Here is a 20,012-nt window from a genome sequence, read left to right as displayed (position 1 = left end):
AATGCACAGGCCAAAAATTTAAAAGGGAGTGTGATGGTCAACAGAATTCTATTTTCCTCTGATAAAACGGAAAAAAGTTATACCAGTTCTTTGAGTAGAATATAAGTGAGGAATTTCTAGCCTGTATCCAAGCAATATCTTTAATCCAACAGCATGATATTTCTATGCTAATGACTCTGAGAAACAAATTATGATTACAATTGCAAATTCAGGACCAAATTTATCACTGCTGTCTACCACTGTCATTCACAGTCAGCGTCCAGGAGGATCATGGATAGAAACTAACTTTAAGTCATTCTTGTAGATGTTCCCCTTCCTCCCCTCCAAGCTTTTGGGGAAAAATTTAAGTTCCATGTAAAACAATGTCTTTTCTCTATTTTCTTCTTCCCTATGTCCCTTCACATTTTCAGCTTTGCAGCAGTTCCCAGTCCACTTCCTACTTAGGACTCTTGCATCTTTTCTCCTCCTCTGGTTTAATTATGAGTATCACCATCATTTAAAAGAACTTCTTTAAGCTTTAAGACAAAACTATGAGATCGCAGAAGTCTCCACCTTCCAGAGGTATCATTTCTGACAAAATTTCCAAATGTTACATGGATAACTGTGATAATTTCACAAGTAAGGAACTAAAGACAGAAATTTACTCAATACTTAGATATTACACAAGATCCAGGCACATGAGCAGTTTGCAAGCAGAAGGACAGCTCTGCCCCAATCTGCATAATATAGAACATAGAGGTTTTGCTAAAAATCTGACTGAAAGATAGGTCACAGATATAATAAAACATGATGATCAAAACCACAGTATTTTGCAGCTGTCTAATTCTCATTCTTTTGCCTCTGTGAGACCCAAGCTGCTAAGTTTAGTCTTCCAGACTCTCATAGTACTCCGAGTTCTTTTAGACATCATCTGTTACAAGTCTATTAACTCAAGTCTTTGTATACAAACATATGCATTTATACAAAATCAGAGCCCTATCATTATCCATAAAGATAGCAATAGAATGATCCATCCTAAATAGGACATAAAGAGAAAGGAAAAGTACAAGTGCAAACATGAGCCTTACCATTTCCCTCCTTCTTTCTTCCTCCCTTTCAGCCTCTTTTTCATATTCTCGACTTTTCTTCCGTTCTCTAATTTCCCAGTTTTTAAGACGCTAACAGAAGAAAAACAAGCACTACAATGTCAAGAACATTACCTTCTATATACTATAGCTGTTTTTAATTTGGATTACTGTTTAGAAAAAAACATTAAGCAAACCGTTATAATTTTAAACCTTGGAATTAAAAAGTCCAAAGTTGTTCTGAGTGAATGATTCATGCACTGTGCCCCAATTGGTACAGTCAAGGAATTAAAAATGTATTTAGGAAAAAGAGAGGGAGAAGGAATGGTGTTGAATCTTACACCAAAAGAGTCTTTATCACCCATCAAAGCATTTTTTTCCCAGGGAGCCTTAAAAATCTCAAACTACCTCTTGATATGCAGCTTCTTTTTCCCGCAGTTTTCTCTCTAGTTTTCGGCGTTCATAAGCATCTTCTTCATCCTCTTCTCGATCTCTCTTCTTATCCTTTTCTCTCTCCCGTTCCCGCTCTCGTTCTCTCTCCCGTTCCCGCTCTCGTTCTCTCTCCCGTTCCCGCTCTCGTTCTCTCTCCCGTTCCCGCTCTCGTTCTCTCTCCCTGTCTCTGCTTTTTTCTCTAAAGGAAGGAAAAGGTCCATATTTAAGTATTCAGTGTTCATCTCCACTCAATGAAGAGTTACAATCAGGAACACACAAAGCACTACTTACAGCATCTTCCAAGTTATTTCTCTTGTGCAACTGTACAACATGATTAGCCAATACAGCAATGGGCATAAATCAATATTCTAATACATTCAAGAATTACCTATCTAAAAGTAGTTGTCTGAGCACTCCAATCATTAAGTAGGGATCTCTACAGAAACTGAGAATGAGTACATGAGTATTCCCATCAGATTGTGTTAGTAGTTCCCCACAAACAACTGACATAAGCTAAAAATTCTGCAAAAAAATGTACTTAATAAATCCTTCATGTTTACATGGCTTACAGATAACTTGGACCTTTCACACAAGAATGTAAATTTAAAGCAAAACAGCTATTTTTCCTCTGGTAAAGAGGAAGGAAGTATCATCTAGAGCCTGACATGATTAGTCACAGTTTAAGACTGAAAGAGGAATCTTCTTGCTAAGTGTATATATATACATACACACATATCAAGACAAGATGAGAACTACTTAAGCTAAAAGATAACCTAGGCAAAAAAGAACCTCAAGTAGGAATAACACTACCCACTACAGACTAGAATGAGATTCTAGAGAAATACAGCACACAAGTCATGGCTGGCTGGCTTGCTTACTGCATATGACTGTTCTTATACTCCTATGCTGTGAAAAAAATCAAGTATTCTTCAGATCTGCACAAATGCAGTATTTTCTAAAATTTGATTTCCTGCTTTTATGCTGATCTTCCAATAGGACCATTCTTTTTTGAACAGGCAGCTATCAGATGAACTATATGTGCTAAATGAAGAGTGCTAGGAAAAACTGAAGCAGTCAAACAGCAACTCAAACATATTTACCTTGATCTACTCCGATCCTTGTTGCGATCTGAACTCCTTTCACGGTCTCTGTCACGGTCTCTGTCTCGTTCACGGTCTCTGTCTCGGTCTTTAGTTCGGTCACGATCCCTATCTCGTTCACGTTCACGCTCCCGTTCCTTCTCCTTCTCTCGTTCACGTTCACGCTCCCTCTCTCTTTCACGCTCCCTCCTTTCTCGTTCACGCTCCCGTTCCCTTTCTCTTTCTCTGCGTTCTTTTTCAATCTCCTGTCTTTCTTTCTCCTTTTTGCCTTTTTCCTCCTCCAGTTTCTAAAAACCAACAAGAGAACTTTCACAGTTAATTTCATAGTTATAGGAACTGGATATTCCCGGCGCAACACACAAGGCTGGTAATGGAAATACCAAAACCGCCACTGATTTTGAAATATTACATAGGGTTTGGTGGGTATTTTTTTTGGAACTTGTAAGTATGAAATAAAAATGCAGCAATCACAAGACTAAATTTCGTGCAAAAGCATAAATCTACACAGACCAGCAATCTCCAACCTTAGCAGGGCAGGGCTGGCCTGGCCTTGTATTATAAGCTGACTAAACTGGACATACACAGTGCACTGCCAATCATGGTTCAGGTGGGCTACAAATTCCTTAGGTGAAGGAAGCCACTTGGGTACAAGCAAAGTGAACTTTTAGCTGACAAAATTAATTCTGTTCAACTAGAAAATATATCTGAGTGGAATGCTTACTGGAGCAATGAATTGTTTCCCTAAAGGTCTTGGCAAACCAAAACCATCCTATAGGACAACTTGGGTAAAGAAATTTATCCACTTACACGTGGCGCATGTTGTTAAACAGTGAAGAGAGCCGCAACCTTTCCCCTTTTCCCTCCCTAAAAAAAAGTTCTAACTGTTCATTGGTAAGAACTGGACTCTGCAGAATGGAATCCTTAACTTCCACCACTGCAAGATGGAGAGAGTTAAAAAAAAAAAGGGGGGGAAAAAAAAGGTTGGAAATAGCTCTTTTGAAACACAGAAACTAAAGGGTTACCTGCCACAGTTCTACTAAAAATTGTATAAAATTGCCACTTTTTTCAATTAAAAACAGTTCCTATGACCAGAATTCCTATAAGACAATAGAAAATACATCAACAAAATGATAGATAAATCCATCCTTGGAAGCAATTGTTATGTGTTAACTTACAGATGCTGTGCTAGGACATGGACCGCCAACACTGGATTAACCTTGCCTATAAGCTATGTTTCTGGGAGGAAGAGCAAGTACACGGTTCACAAATATACCAAATAACAACCAAATATACCAAATTTCAACCTGATGGATGCCATAATACCACATTTTTTGAATATATATTGAGCAGAATAAACAGGTTTATCCCCTTTGGCTCCACGTTTACCATCACTGAAATGAAATTAAAAACCGGAACAATGAAACGGCATTTTCTCTCTTTTTTTTTTTCTTTTCTTTTAAACAAAGCATATAAGACAACTTTAAAAAGCAATCTTACCTGATACGCATTCTTCTGCCATAAACCAGGGACCAGAGAACCAACAAAGGATTACAGAAATAAAGCTAATTCACTAGCGATCAATGTATCCAGTCAAACTACACTGCATTGATAGCACAATACAGGCAAACTGATGTTGGATACATTGAAATCACAAAAGGAAAAAGGGACTAAAAATGGTAGGAAATTGGTAGAAAATTGATATGAAAAACAAAACAAATTCTACAGGATATACTGGGCTGAAAATCAATTCCTATAGGACTGTATTTTACAATAGCTTTATGTGTTAAACCATAGTATGGTCAGATGTTAAACTAGGTTGCCAACTTTTAAAAATCCAACTTACCTCAAATTTCATATTAAGAAAAGTTTATATGCTGAAGTGGTTGATACTTACAGGTTATCTTAGATGTTCCAATAGAAATTTCTTTGGTTGAACTTCTGCTTATTTTTACCACTCTCTCTTTGTTCACAGTAAGAAAAGAAAATTTCTCAAGAGAGTTTTTTTTAATATATATGTATATACACATATGTAAATATATACACGTAAAAAAAGTCTTGGTGTTTTAAAAATCCATTTTGTAGGTCCGCTTTCTTAAAATCCAATTGAAAAAAATAAATTGGTCTATTTTGTAATCAAAATCTGACCTCACCAACTTCTATCAACCTAAACAAGAAGTTCTGAAAGGGTAATGGGATGGGAACGGTATCAGATAAATTAAAGTAATGAACAGAAATGAACAGGTAGAAGAATTATAAATCTTACCTTGAGCTCTCTTCAGACTCGTCCGTGCTGTAAATGGACGCCCCCTGCAATGCTGATACCCTGACAGTCTGTGGTTATTGTTTTATACTCTCATACCAAAAACATGCAAAGGTTCACTGCGCTCACTAGCCAGCTGCATAAGATTCAACAGCCCCTTTTAAATGTAATATCCAATACACACAATGACTACTTGAAGTTGATTTTTAATGTTAAGAGACCCAAAATAGCCCCCCCAATAATACAGATTAAAGGCAATAAAATGCCAAAAAGCTTCTGAAACAACGAAGCATTTTTTTGTCGGTTTTGGTGGGTTTGTTTGTTTGGTTTTTTTAAGCATATGACTTGTTTGCATTTTATACCAGTGACTTGTTAGGGGTTGGAATTAAACACAATTTTACTGAAGTTTCACCAGTGACCAGTTTCACGTTCAGCTACTGAGCTTCTCCAGATGCTTTCTTCTAGAATTTTTTCCACAGGTTTTTATTTCCAACTTAGCTGAGAGAAAAACTGAGTATGTGTATTTCCAACAACATATAGTCACTTGTGTTTACATTGATACAGCTGTGTAACAACATGGTACCTCCCCAGCGAATACACAAGGTAAAGGTGAATAACACAGGCATATTTCACCTTGCTGTACCTTCAACTTTTTCACTGATGTTGAGTGGGGTTATTTTGAAATAAAAGTGTGTGCTCAAAAGAGGAGCTTGCTGATACTTCCCTGGGCCAAGGACCATCCCAGTCTTGTTGGGAAAAAATAATACCAACTTTAAGCTAAACATTAAAATAAGAACATTACATGCATAGTTGTGTTTCACTATCCATAAGTACCATTCTCCAAAGCAAAACATTCACAGATGCACTAACATTAACAGAAACTTCTATACATGGGAACCCTGAGGTGGGATTTGATGTGCACAAACGTTTCCAAGCCAGTTACCCCTTTGCATATTTTTCTGAGGGGGCATCCATAAGTATAATAAAAAACAGAAGCTCATACTTACATCCTATTCCATGTTACTTTCCAAGCTGTGAGTTTCATCTTGCATTAGTCACCATATGATCTCTATCATAATGGTGGGGGTCAATGAATAGATTAGCTTTATGGGAATTTACAGTTCTTCCATGCATCTAAATTTTGGTAAGTCTGGTAACCACTGACCTAGTTTTAATCTTCCCCCACTCTTAACTTAGAATTATTAAAATAAAAGACTTAAATTTAATTCAAGTTTCAACTCTTCATAAAATCTTGGATTATGTTATAAATCTACCTACAGAAACACACTCAAGTGTATGTCTTATACTGCAGCCCCATTTAGCCTTAGTTATAAATATCTTGACTTAATGTATGTGTAGAAACTTAAGTTGCCTTTACTCATGTTAAAGTGAGACGACTGCAAAGTAATCAGTAGCAATCAAAAATCTTAGCATAAAGATGTCAAGGGCCACTTTAACGTGGCATTTGTCTTTTGTTGACTTCTAAAGAACTACGTATATTAAACCTAATACAAACAGCATTTTAAGTGATATTGCAATGTATTGCTAAATTTTATAATAGTGTTTTTCTGGATTTTGAAAAAGCCTAATTTGTATTAAGTGTAAAAACAAGAATACTACCTTGTGTGTGTCTCTGAATTTACTGATCTCTCTCGATATCAGGTCTCTTTTGTCTTCCTCCATTTCTATAGCATTTATATCCTCCTAAAAAACAAGGGGGACAGGTGGAAAAGCATTAAGAGCCATCTGTACAGACATAGAAGAACAAGAGAAAAGCTGAAGGTTAGAAGTTTTCAACCAGTCTTGTAAGAGATAAATAAAGTCCTTCTGCAGTACCAAACCTGACAGTCTGATGTTAATGAGTGAAAAAAAAAAATCAGATGGACAAGAGTCACAAATCTGGCAACTAGCAGTAAACATAGTCATTGTCAAAGCCTACAATGTAAACGAACCTTGGTGATGAGTGGATAAGGTATCAGTGGGGCCACTGGAAATCTGCGGAAAATCTGCGGAAAAATCCACGGAGATTTTTTTTTTTAAAAATAGATTGCACACTACTCTGAAAAACAATGTTTTGTATGTTTGCACTATAAAGCAATATTGTATTGCTGTGATCTCATTTCTTTGATTCAACAAAATTACAGAAGAACCTCGCTAATTCTCCCTTCTCTGAACTATTGAAATATATAGTGAGGTCTCATATTAATAAGACTTCACCGAATTACAAAGTATACTACAGGATATTAGTACACTATGATAATGTCATAAATAAGACTAAGCTACACTTGCCAAAATGAACAATCAATATATTTGTGGTGCGTAAGTCTTGATTTTATTTACTCGCTAATTCGCAAAATTTGGTAAATTGCACCTTGGGTATCCTAGTAGTTAATGCGAATTAGCGAGGTTCCCCCATGCTTGAAATTGAAGAAGAAAAAACAAAAACGAAAAAAACAGATTCCACTCACTCTCATTTCCCCCCCCCACATTTTCCCCCACATCAGTCACGCCTTCATCCAGAAGAACTAGTAACAGACTCAGCTGCTAACACCAGCTAGAGCCTTCTTCACCCCAAACCCTTTAGGGAACAAATCCCACCCCCCACACAAATATCTGCATCCATCTTCCCTTTCCCCCTCCCCCCCCACCCAACAGTCCTTCTCTCCCCTCTCCTTTAAGGTCAAGAGAGTAATGAGCTAGGACCACCTCTTCACTCCCACCTCTATCCACACAGGCCAAAGATGGCAACCTTCAAGTTTCTTTTCCTCCTCCCCACTAGGGAAGGAAGGATGGGGTGTAATTTCAGCCCACAAGTGCTATGTATTTAAAAGAGCATATTTGTCTACTTGACTAGCTCAGATTGGTCTAATTCTAGATCACACAGAGCTAGCAGAATCCCTCCATCCCAGTGACATACTCAGCGCTCAGCTCTTTCAAGACTGTGATGGCCTCTTACAGTTTGAGCTACCTGTCATTATTCATGGTCATATATATGTACCCACAGCACAATAAACATTGTTACAATGCTTGTATTAAGAAAAAAGAAATACAGCTCATAGCATTAGACAGTGACTCATTCTTAAATTCTCATCCAAAAAAGCATCTTCTCCCAAAGGAAGGGAGAGGAAAGAAACAAATTCTCAGCTCAGCGCTCTCATACCTCAGGTTAACCATGGCTAACAATGTTGTGGGGGAGATGTACTCACTCCCTGAAGGAGATGTTGCTTCTTGCACCACACTTACACCCCATGAGTAGTTGAAACTGCATTATTGCCTCGGAATAGCTACTTTGCAGAAGACTTAAGTGGGTAAAAATCTTGGTCAAACAATTCTCCAATCTCTTGCATATTAGGTGAGGAATGGCAGGTGAAAGCCCATGGTTAGAAACTTGGTTGGAAAAGCTAAGTCTGAGTTTGCTCATTCTTACTCCCTCTTCTCCAGAATTTGTTTTAATGCATTAAAAAGGTCATCCATAGAAGCAGGTCTGCACCAGAACATTCATTTCTGCCTTTTTTTTTTTTTTTTTTTTTTTTGCATTACACAATATAGGAAAACCAGCTGATCAAACACAGCCAAACTGATGTCTGTGTAAAAGTGATTTTGTAAAGTAGTAAGATTAGAACACACCTTTCATCCCTCAAAGATTCCTCAAAAGTTTAAGTATACACATATACAACTACTGAAGTGCATCCACATTTGGAGAGATAGCAGAAGCAACCAGTTGGATCAAGGCGCACTGCAAGAATGCATACTATAAGCAAGGAGAGGAAGAATTTTGTCAAAAATCACCAGAGCAAATCCCTGCCATTACAAAAATGCCCTGGCATCTTTCAGTGCCAATGCAAGGTATGTAGGAACTCTTTTCAGCTGTTTTTAAAGACCTCGTCTGAAAAACCTACATGCGCGCACACACACACGCACACACAGACACACACACTGATTAAACTTCACTGAATTCAGCATTTCTGCCTTCAGAGGGATGAAAGGTTGATTCAAACCTGCCCAGATTCAAACCTGTTGCTCCAAGAAGTCTAGGTGCTTAGATCCCTAAACCGTCCTGAAGGGAAAGTGTCTATAACTGACTAGATTTCAGCTTAAAACATGAAACTGCTGCTGACATCAATGCTTGTTGATTTGTTTTCTCATCAGAAGTTTAAGTTTATAGTATTTGCACAAGGTTTGGCCATTATATAAGGTGAGTTGAAGAAAAATCTGTTTTGTCCAAAATCAAAACACATACGTCCTCCTTCTTTTCCTTTTTCTTCTTCCTGGGGTGAGAGTCAGATTCCTGGGAGGGGGCATTGAGCTCGCTGGAATATTCTCGTATTAAGACTTCAATGGCCCCTTTAATTATCTGATCTCTTCTCTTTGTTTCCTCATCCAGTGCTTCATCGTCATCATTTGCTGTCTCTGGTCTGGAGTTCTAAGGGAAAAATGGCAAAGGAAGAGAAATCAACAAATTGAGAATATTAGTTTTACTTCAAAAGTCCATCTTTGATCATCACATTTATACGCCTCTAGCATTTACTAATAACCTACAAATAGCTATCAACCGCGCTGTATTACTCAGATCTCTTCACGCTAACAGAGACAAGAGGACCACACAGTTTTACATGTGGAATCACCACAGAGAGCAACTGTAGGATTGTGTAATTAAGCAGAACAGATACATGGTGGTTAAGGTGGTAGACAGGAAAAGAGAAAGAAAACACATGTTCATAGAAAGGCAACCACTATAATCCAAGTGTTGGTCAAAAGTTTCTGCCATCTTTCCTCCAGAGCTTTAAGTCATTTCAACAGCAGTTCTTCACAGCCTACTACTTTAGTGCCATGCAATACAAATGCCTACCTCTAATTTTAAAGCTGCAACATATAAAGGGAGAACTATATTAAAAGAAACATTGTTAGAGAAAGTTTTTCTCGCACAGCAAACATTTTCTTATTATTGTTGATCAATTACTTCACAGTTCCTCTCACCTTTTTGCCCCTTTCAGTGTTGTAGTGAGGAAGGGGAACAAACACAAAGTGCATTTCACTAACCATTATATGAAAGGATAACAATGATCTGCATACTAAGTAAGTTTGCCCACTTCTCAATCCCCTCCATCCTTTAAAAAAATGGAATCTCACCTGAGAATCCAGCTGGGTATCCCGTCAAGCGATAGGTGGTGGGTGGAGTGAGGGGGAGGGAAGGGTCTGATGGAGCAGCAGCTAAGAATGAGGGGGAAGGGAGGATTCAGTTGGAGCTGAAGAGGCTGCCAGGCCAAGGAAGAGCAGGCTGAAAAGAGCTAGAAGGCAGTGACAGGGAATGGAATTGAAGAGGTCCAGGGAGAAGAAGTGATCAGGGAGAGGATCTAATTAGATAAAGGTTTGCTTGGTGTGTTTCTATAAGAAATTGCTTTGTAGCATACGTTTGACTTCTTAATAAAAAGATTAAGGAAAGAGCTGCAACCTTGGGATCTGAGTGGCACCAGAACACCGGTGATGGTATGAACGGGTTAACTGAAAGGAACCACAGCAGTATGATAAAATAGGCTTGATAAAAATTCCTCAGCAGCTCACAGACTTTCTTTGCACCACCACCAACAAATAGACATTTGGAGCTAATCTCACCCTATGTTTGAGTGGAATAGGCATCTATTGTCATCTTTGCCAAAATGCAACTTCAAAGACGCAAACAGCACCTGCTGCTTTACTATATCCATCCTCAACAACCCAAAGGAGCTCACAGAAAACAAAATGCATGAGAGAGGTCCAAGAACTTCATTGCTACTTTAACCTTGATTACAGTCCCAGCTGTGAAGCATGGATATTACAAGTGACACCAACAAGAAATAGGGAAGCCTAGAATGGAAGGGGCAGGCAAATGAAACCTTTTTCCCCTAATCTAGGTTAGGGGATAATGTATTACTCCATTAAAAACTCATGTAGTTAGTATTCTGCTTTACTGAGCCATTGCATTTAATCCCATATGCTGGACAGGCAGTCAAAAATGTGTTAAATGCTTCTAGTCATCATTATGCCTCTAGTCCCAGTTAAATAAAAGAAAATGAAAGTTTGTGTTCCCACTACATTTTCTGTAGCTTTAAGAGCCTATTTTCACTTTCATTTCACAAAGTAATTGTTTTAAGCAGTAAATATCTCCAGGTATGTGCACGACTTTCAAATAGTTAAAGAGCAAACCCAACAACTGGACTGCAAAGTGAGATACACCATTTTAGCAAAAAAAATGATAAAATTCATTTCAATGCATATTCTGCAGTTCAGTATTTTTGTATCCCACTACAGTTTGACACACCAAATTCCTGTAATTATTCCAGAACATATAATAATCATAAAAAATAGTTAAGAATTAGCAGATAAACAGTGACCAATATCTGGCCCTTATCTTTAGAAAAGGAGGATACAAAAATAGTATATTTCCCCATCCACCAAAGGTGGGATCTGCCTGTAAATTGTCCACTGTCTGATAACTACATAGAATGATCTAATTCTAGAACATAGTAATGAAAGGCAGAGAAGGCCATGGGGGATGGGGGGAAGGGGAGAAACCCTGATTCTCTTCAGATAGAGAATTTGCAGTGTCTGTCACAGTAATAATTATTCAAGTTCATGAACTTTTAAGAGTTCCTGAACAAAGATGAAGTAACAGAATCTTAAGGTATGGCACGTGTTACTAAACTTCAGAATGGATTACAAAATTCATTCTAGAGATTCCGTTGCAGTTTACGGAGAAGTCTGCAACAGATTAAACTATCATCATGATTTTAAAAGTTAGTTAAATGGAGATAGCTTGTGCACTAAATCCAACATAAACCACACTTACATAGATTTACATTGCTGTGTAAATTTACATAAAATAGCTACATGGTTAATCAATTTTAAATAGCTATGAGTAGGTTTACTCAAGCATTGTAGTCAACATGGTATAAGTTTTCTAGAGCGCTCGCAAATCGGGAGCTTATACTTCACTGGCTTTCAGTGTATCTTCAGACTCATTAATGTGATTTTTGCAAAATCCTGAAGTGAATTAAGGGAAGAGATAAGAACAGGATCTAAAAGATCTGTTTACAATCTGATCTGGCAAGTAAGTCACAATGCCAAAATAATACAAGTCACACATTATATACATACCCCATTAGAGGCCTTTTTCTTTGCTTTCCATTCATCTAGCTGAGCCTTTGTCTTTGCATCAACTTTGACTAGCAGCTTCTTCTCTCCAATCTGGAGGTCATGGAGTAGTCTCAGCGCTCGTAGTGTGGATTCTGGTTCTTTGTACTCACAAAAACCAAAGGCTAAAATAGATGATTGAAATGAAATATAAGAGGGTCAATGCTCTTCAGTTTTTTTTTTTTTAAACAAAATAAGTGTTTTGAATCATTAAACTTCGAACATAGCACTTCGGATTTTTTTGACCCAGGAATACACATCATAAAGACAGTCAAAAAGATCATTCACTGCATTAATCTTTGACATGATTAATGGCCCAGTGAATAGAATGAAGCATACACTCTGTTAGTAAGGCTTTTGACATGACTTTCTAAACTAAGGAAATGCAGTCTGTATGAAGGCACAGTGGAGATGCAATTATCTGAAGACTAAGGATGTCAATCAGTAGTTCATTGTTAAACTAGAAGGATGTTTCAAACTGGGTTCTTCACAACAGTTAAAGAAAGATGTAAATAAATGGAAAAAGGACCTTAAGAGGAAGAAAAAATAAAAGGCATGATATGAAAAAAATTTGAAGAAAATGGTTAAAAGCAAGAGACAATCTAACCAACCTACAGCAGCAAAGAATAGTAATCAAAATGTTTCCTGTATCCACTGAAGAAAGACCAAGGTGGGGGTGGGGGAAGGAAGAAGATCAGTTCAATTTGGGGAAAGGGAGAGAAGATAAATTAGGCTAGATATCAGGAAAACCTCCTTAGCAATTAAGCATAATATATGATAAAGGAATAGAATGCCTAACAGTGTTGCAAACCTCCTCCTCTAGAGAGTAAGTCCAGACTAGTAAATCTCTCTCGGGGATGGTCTGTAAACCTTTGACTTTATCTCAGAACAGAAAGTTGAGCCCCCAAGAAACATTCTGATTGAATTTTTCTTTTTTTTTTTTCCCCCCCCCCTCTATTTCTTTCTTGATTCCAAGGACAGAAGATACTAAGATACTAACTCTTTACTAGGAAGTATGTAGCAGTTAAGTATTGTATACAATACCTGTCTTACTTAATCTGTAAAGTATTAGGATAAAAATGCCTCAAACACATATTTGAGAAGCTGCCAAGTAATAAAAACAAGAGTCTGAACAGAGATCATGAAAAGTGTGAACATTTACCTTGAAGTTTTCCAGATGCTCCCTGTACTCTCTTCCAACTCAAAACTAAGCCGCATTTCTGCATTAAAGATAAATAATTATTAAATATTATGTATTGTGTTCAAAGCATTAAAAAAATCTTAACTACTTGCAATTACTGTTGTAAAGAAACAGATATGAAAAGGGTAAACACTGCTAGAAATAACGTATATATGTCCAACGACATATACAGCTTAAAAAAAAAAAAAAAAAAAAATGTGCTCTCCAAATACTTACTGACTTAAAACTCAAACCTAATGGACTACTATTGCAGTGAGTGGAACTAACTCTACCTTTAGTTTCAATACATTATTTGTTAGCAGTCATTACTTTATTCACCAGACAACAATAAAAATTTAACAAGCAGTCCAATGCACTTACTGCTAGAAGCTGCCGTATGAGCATGTCCGAGGCCTTCTCAGAAATGTTGCCTACAAAAACGGTGGTAGTGGGGCCGCTGTTTTCATCATTTTCTTTGTTCTTTAAGCCAGGATGTTCTTTTCTGGCTCCCAAATGTTTTCCAACCATAGACACTGTGGTAGGAACTAACACCTAGAAAGAGGAGAGGTTATAAAAAAAAGTTTTTTTTTTTTTTCTTTTTCCATAGCTGTAAGAAATACATTATGGATTTAAATCCTTAAGACAAAAGAGTTGGGAATTGCATTTCAGAATTAAATTTTCATATGAGCATTAGTTAGGCTTATGGAGTGAGACATCATAAATGGCTCAGATTTTAACACTTTACACAGTACAAAAGAGACGGCCATTTTCTGGCAAAGTAAGGCAGAAAAAAAAGAAAAATCCCCATGACCATTGCTACTGAAGGTATGACGGTCAGCACACATTAGACATTTGACTCATGAAAAGCTGAAGTACCTCACCTAACAAGGTACCGGATTCTTAAAAAAGCAAACTGCAAATAGAAAAGTAACTCTCACTCAAATAAAAGGCCTCAAAGGACTCATGACAAGTCTCAAAGCCTTCACAGAGTGAATAAACACTATTGCTTTACTTAATCAATATACAACCCATTATAATAGCCTCTTGCTTTGGTTAAGAAGCAACCATTTGTAAAATAGACCATACAGAGACAGGCATGATGATCTGCTCCAGTTTGCTGTACCTCTCCTTCCACCTACCGCCTGACTGTACCTATGCACTTTAATCTCTTTTCTCAAAGTTCTTTCTAAAAGCATCACTTTTTAATAAAAATAACTTTTGGGACTGTGAATAACGTATTTGTTCCATCTTGGTCTTAAAAACCACTGGTTACCGTGAGCATATTCTTGTGTAACAGAATGTGAGCTGTTCAAAATTTAATATTTTGGGAAGATTTCACTCATGTAAAATCATAAAAATGGTAATTCACCTTGAAGCCAAGAAGCAACCTCTAAAGAGCCTGTTTATTATCATAAATTGGAAATCTTCTTTCCAATCAGAAAGATGAACTAGAAGATCTTTCTTTCATATGTTCTTCTGAAGGTGTGTATTGCATGAAAATCTTCCTTCCCATACAATATGGTCAAAGAGGATTTGTTTGTAAGCTGGTCAACACACACCTTTCTAGCCAAACCAACAGTGCAGCACAACGCCTTTATAAACCTGGATTAGGTGATGCCTCCAGAGCACTCTGCTGGGTCAGCAATCTTGAAAGAAGAGATTTGGAACCTAACCATACTGCGTACCAAGACCACGTATGACCACAAGGTACCATTACTTAAATCACTGTATTTGAGAGAAGTAGATCTTTATGAAGAAAAACAGTAACTGCTTCAGTACTGCAGCTAGCAAGTCCAGACATGTTTTCAAGCTTTGTCCAAGTCAGAAATTAGCATAGTATTAGAATAGCTGCATTCAAAACTAAGCATTTTCCTTCATAATATGAATTCGGATGAAACACAGCAAAACACAAAAATACTATTCTGACATCTACTAAGAAGTATGAAAGTTTTACTCTCCATTTTATTTTCCTATCATTTCATCCCCAGTATAACACTTACAGTTGGAGCAGGAGCCATAATGCCCATTGGTACAGGAATCATAGGGGTCCCTGAGAAAGACAAGATACGTTTCATATTAAACTGCCCTATTAAGATTACTAATGAATATAAATTAACCAATTGCAGACATGACTTCCAAACCAGAAAGCAATTCTGGTCAAATAAGAATTTCATAGTATTGAATATTACCAGTAATTCCTAAGCATTCAATGATAGCTGAAGTACACTAGACACCAAGTGAGTTCTAGTCCCTTTTATCATGTTCTCTAGTCCCTTTTATCAAGTTCTCATTTTAGTTTCTTTGAAAATAAATTTGTGCTTCTGAAGAACAAAGTACATTCAGATCATTCTGCTTAAAAGATAGTTGTGTGATGAATGAGGCTGGGAATTCCATAAATAGAGAGCAAAAGCAGCCAAAGTTCTACAACCTCACTCCTGAATTGCTCAATTCTCATAATGCAATCCATTCTGCATACAGTTTGGGGCCAAGACCCTATAAAGAATGCCAGCCAGTTTCACACTATTTACAAAATAGCTTAATATGGGTCACGTAGAAAACCTCAATCTAGAAGCTTCATACCTGCTAAACACTTGGCTTTGCAGTCTTTAAAACTTAATTTAAAACAATAGTTAATCAGGTGAAACCATGCACTCTTTTCACTACCAAATTCACTGGCAGCCTTAAGTACTATCATGTGAACTAATATCTGGTCATAATAAAGGCTGTTATTCTTTGCATGCCAACTGCTAGAGAGGGATAAAGATATTAAGTGACTGGATCTCACAGCTACTTGCTGGTCTGTAAAAAAAACTGACACTCAAGAACACGGAAGTCAATCTCATGTTCTTCAGAGAAATATCCTCTGGGGATCTAAAATCTCCTTCTTTGTTCTATATAAACTTTCTCCATCTTTCACTCTCAACCATTCCCTTTTGATTCTTCCGTTCTTCTTATCCCTTACTGCTGTATCCATTATTCTGACCAAACTTCTACAACCTACTATTCCTGGGCTCGTTCCCTGCTTTTCTCTCACCCTTAGTCCCAAAACAACATTCCCCCTCAGACACCCTCTCCCATACCCCACTCCACCTTTCTCCACATCCACCACATTTTTGCCTTGATTTCATCATTTATCTCCTCCATCACTAAATCCTCTTTCTCGGTACCTTCATATTAAAGTCATACTACCTCCTGCCCCTCCAACCTGTTCCAGCAGAGAACCAAAAGGGGTGTACTTATTGCAAAGGAAGTTTTTCCCTGCTCTCAGTTTTAATGCCCCACGCTATCTCACAGGCTGGAAGAACTACTCCAAGACAAGACTCTGATGGTGTAGCTCTGCGAGGCAATGGTGTGCACAGTCAGATCAAAGCAAAGGAACAGTACAAAGACAGAACACATGCCATGCCCAACGGAGCTAGTTTTCAGAGATTCCTCTGAACACATCTATAATTATCATGATGCTGAACTTGGACTTGAAAGTTACAACTCAGTAAAGACACTAGCGGTCTCTGAAACTATCAACCCAACAGGAAGTAGAAGCCAGGAAATTGAATGAGATGTTGGGCACGATCAGGAAAGGTATTGCTATACATATATAGTTCTACGTATATAGCAGTGCACATATAAGCTACTACTATACAAAACCTTGGTATACTAGATGCCCATAGTCTTGACTATTGCACACAGATCTGATCTCTGCAACCCAAGAAGAACCTGCAGCCTTAGAAAAGAGTAACTATGTGATTCAAGTGACAAAGCAGCTGCCTTAGAAGTAAAGACTCCACTTCAATGCAAAGGTTCACGAGGCATGGAGCAAGGTCTACAGAACCACAGAATGCAATCCACCAAATTTCCACAGCATTAGAACTGGGGCACACTCACTGAAACTAGTAGGAAATGATTTTAAAGACAGACATATGAAAGCAGTACTTTATACAGTGGGCAATAAAGTTCTGGAATTTGATGCCAGAGGAGACTGGGGAGACAAACAGTATCAGCAGGTTCAAAAAGGATCAAAAAATATCAATGAATGACAGGTCCAGAAACAGATAAAGGAAATATGAAAGACTGTATTCTCTAAAATCCCTAACATATCAATTGTGGAAACTGTAGCTGTATGAAGAAACAGACTCAGAAAGCAGCCAGGTGTACATGCTCGCCTTTAATATCATCTTCTATTCCTGCTGCCAAGATACAACATCAGGCTAGACAGACTGCTGATCTGACGTACTAAGGCATTTCTTAGGTATGAACCGTATTTTTTCAGTTTTATTTATTAATAGTATCTGGAAGCGAAGCAATAGCAAGTTCACAATAAACACTACTAATCCATACATAAGACAGCGGAAGATGGAATTCAGAGGGTCCGATGTGCTATAAAATGGAAAAGGACACAGATATCCCACATGAAACAAAAGGAAAGTAACTGTATTGTCTCCAGGCCCCATTAATATATAAAACTGTAACAACATTCAGGTAGAACTCGAGGGAGGAAAAGTTTTGCAGAGTGTATTTTGCTTCATTTAAGATTCTATCCGTATTTGACTGCCATATTAAACCAAAATGTGTCAGACTTTTCATATTAGAGATCCTGTTTGTTCATTATGAAGTCCAAAATATCTGCTAAGCCTCCAGACAGATTTAAAAAAATGTATGCCACAATAAGACTGAGAACTGAACACGGAACCCACAAGCTTCAACAGAACATTCCATTATGGGGCTAACTCATTCTCCCACATTTATCATGTTTAATGGTAATAAAGGATCCTAGAACTGTTGCGTGCCTCACAGGAAGTATCTAACACAAGAACAAAAAAAAAAAATTTTGTTTACATTTTTTAATTCATATTTAAAAGAGTGACTGTACTCAGCTAGCAACTATCCAAGTTGAAGATTCTCTGCAAGTTGCTCCTGTATTTTCACACCACAAATGCTCAGCGTACCAAGTGTTTCCAAAGGCTGTAATGGCCTATTTGAAAGGAACTGAAAATCGCAGTCTGCTGTCAAAGCAGTGATACTTAGAATAACAAACATTAGCAAAAATTACTATCCAGCTTCAGTTTTGAAAGAAAGGGCAGACGCATAGTCACATATTGTCTCTAATGCCTTTCATTTCTGGTCACATATAAGCAACATAAAGGTAGACACTAAAGGAGCTTGCTCACATGACAGATGTCTGTGGGAAAACTAGAAACTCATTTTAATGTACATGAATTAGTGTTACTGAAATACATTAAGACAGAGTAACTTTTGTAAATAATACAGTTTAGATCAACAAAGGATAATTTCTTTCTACAACAGCTCCATGTACTAACATAACTTACCAGGAGGCACGGGTGGAGGAAAGCCAGGAAACTGTGGAGGTGGAATACCAGGGGGAAGCGTTGGGATTCCCATAGGAGGGCGATTCAAATGAGGTGGAAAAGACATTCTTACAGTTGCAATCTATTAAAAAGATAGAAAAAGGAAACATTGCACTAGTCAGTTCCCAAACGTGAATTACAAAAGCAGCATAACCGATAAACATCTGCAATGATTTTAAATATTTAAATGGACATTCAACTACAAACTGAAACTACTTTATCTCCCCTTTAGCCGGCTGAGCATTAAGTCACGCATATAGTAGATGTCTTCTTTCACAACGAAAAATAACACTTCCGTCAAAGTGTTTCAGAATGAACAGAAAAACAAAACTACAACTGACCTCTCATATCAATGTTTCACAAAGAACATGAATTAAACTGTTTGTAGTCAATGAGTTTCTTTAAAAATAAAGCTTTTTTCCTCATTATCTGAGAACAGAAGTAACCTTGGAATAGACTTTTCAGTAAGCCAAGTAGTTCTCTTGTACAAGAAATGATCACTCACAAAATAGATGCAGAATGAAATAATGAGAGAAGAAATTGGGACATCCTGATCCTCAACATTGATGGGAATTGTATTTAATAATAAAGCCATTGCAGAAGTGCCCAAATTCCAGCCCAGAGACAGTTAAAAGCTTGGAGAAAGGTTCTCCGGTCTATTTTTAACTTCCCAGTTCCTGTGTCTCCTAGCTCAACTTGTCCAATAGTTGATGAGCTGAGGCTTGATATGCTAATACGGACAGTAAGGAACATTTTATAATTTGCTCATCAGATAGATGGTTATTGTCATGTACATACTACTAACACTGTAACAGACACCAGCTGATAAGAAAAAATTAGAGCACTCTTAACAAAACTAATAAGGCATATATTCTTTCTCCCAATGTTATCTCATCACCCTTATATGGTCAAGCCTTTAAAAAGGGTTGACCCTCTCAGTTCTCGAAACTAAATGGAGCACTACTCATGAACACTACTGCTGAAGGTAACACATAAGCTAAATCTTCACATTTATGCTTGTGAAAACACACGGCATATCAGTATTTTGTAATGAGCCTACGGGTACATTTGCACTGCAGTGAAGAAGTATGAGAGGAACTTCAGACATACTCAATTATGTGGATACCAATCACAAAGACACAGTATCACAGATGACAGGAGTCCAGCTAGCTATCTAAGCAAACATCTGGGTTTCTCAAAGGGCTGTACAGCCTGCATTATAACCTACAGTACCATATCTTCATCACAACTGTTTTTGAAACAGGCAATCACAAGTCAAAACCAAGGCAGAAGGCCTTGAGAAAAGAAAAAGTTATGATAAACGAAATTCTGATACATGAAATAGACTTATATACTGGAAGATACTTTCCCCAGCTTCCTGGCACCGAACATGAAAGAAACAGGAAACAAAAGCTTTGCTGGAGACAGATGTGCCTTCCATAC

The 20,012-nt window shown here is 37.5% G+C and overlaps 1 protein-coding gene across 2 annotated transcripts in view; it reads right to left on the bottom strand.

Annotated features, from left to right (window-relative positions):
- Nucleotides 1-20,012, bottom strand: part of RBM25 (RNA binding motif protein 25) — a 34,296-nt gene that overhangs the window by 8,142 nt on the left and 6,142 nt on the right. Inside the window, exons 2-12 of one of the 2 annotated variants that reach the window (XM_026095684.2) lie at nt 18,531-18,651; nt 15,207-15,256; nt 13,588-13,758; nt 13,189-13,246; nt 11,991-12,151; nt 9,097-9,279; nt 6,809-6,862; nt 6,477-6,560; nt 2,597-2,883; nt 1,473-1,695; nt 1,068-1,157 (exon numbers count right to left, since the gene is read on the bottom strand). In XM_026095684.2, coding sequence (XP_025951469.1) covers nt 1,068-1,157; nt 1,473-1,695; nt 2,597-2,883; nt 6,477-6,560; nt 6,809-6,862; nt 9,097-9,279; nt 11,991-12,151; nt 13,189-13,246; nt 13,588-13,758; nt 15,207-15,256; nt 18,531-18,636 — 1,467 coding nt within the window. In that variant the 5' untranslated portion in view covers nt 18,637-18,651. The remainder of the gene's footprint in view (nt 1-1,067; nt 1,158-1,472; nt 1,696-2,596; nt 2,884-6,476; nt 6,561-6,808; nt 6,863-9,096; nt 9,280-11,990; nt 12,152-13,188; nt 13,247-13,587; nt 13,759-15,206; nt 15,257-18,530; nt 18,652-20,012) is intronic. The other variant, XM_026095685.2, reaches the window with a different exon arrangement.

The sequence above is a fragment of the Dromaius novaehollandiae genome, chromosome 5 (assembly GCF_036370855.1).
Source record: "Dromaius novaehollandiae isolate bDroNov1 chromosome 5, bDroNov1.hap1, whole genome shotgun sequence".
NCBI classification, from domain to species: Eukaryota; Metazoa; Chordata; class Aves; order Casuariiformes; family Dromaiidae; genus Dromaius; species Dromaius novaehollandiae.
Note: the sequence above shows the minus strand (reverse complement) of the source record. Positions and strands in the feature narration are given on the sequence as shown.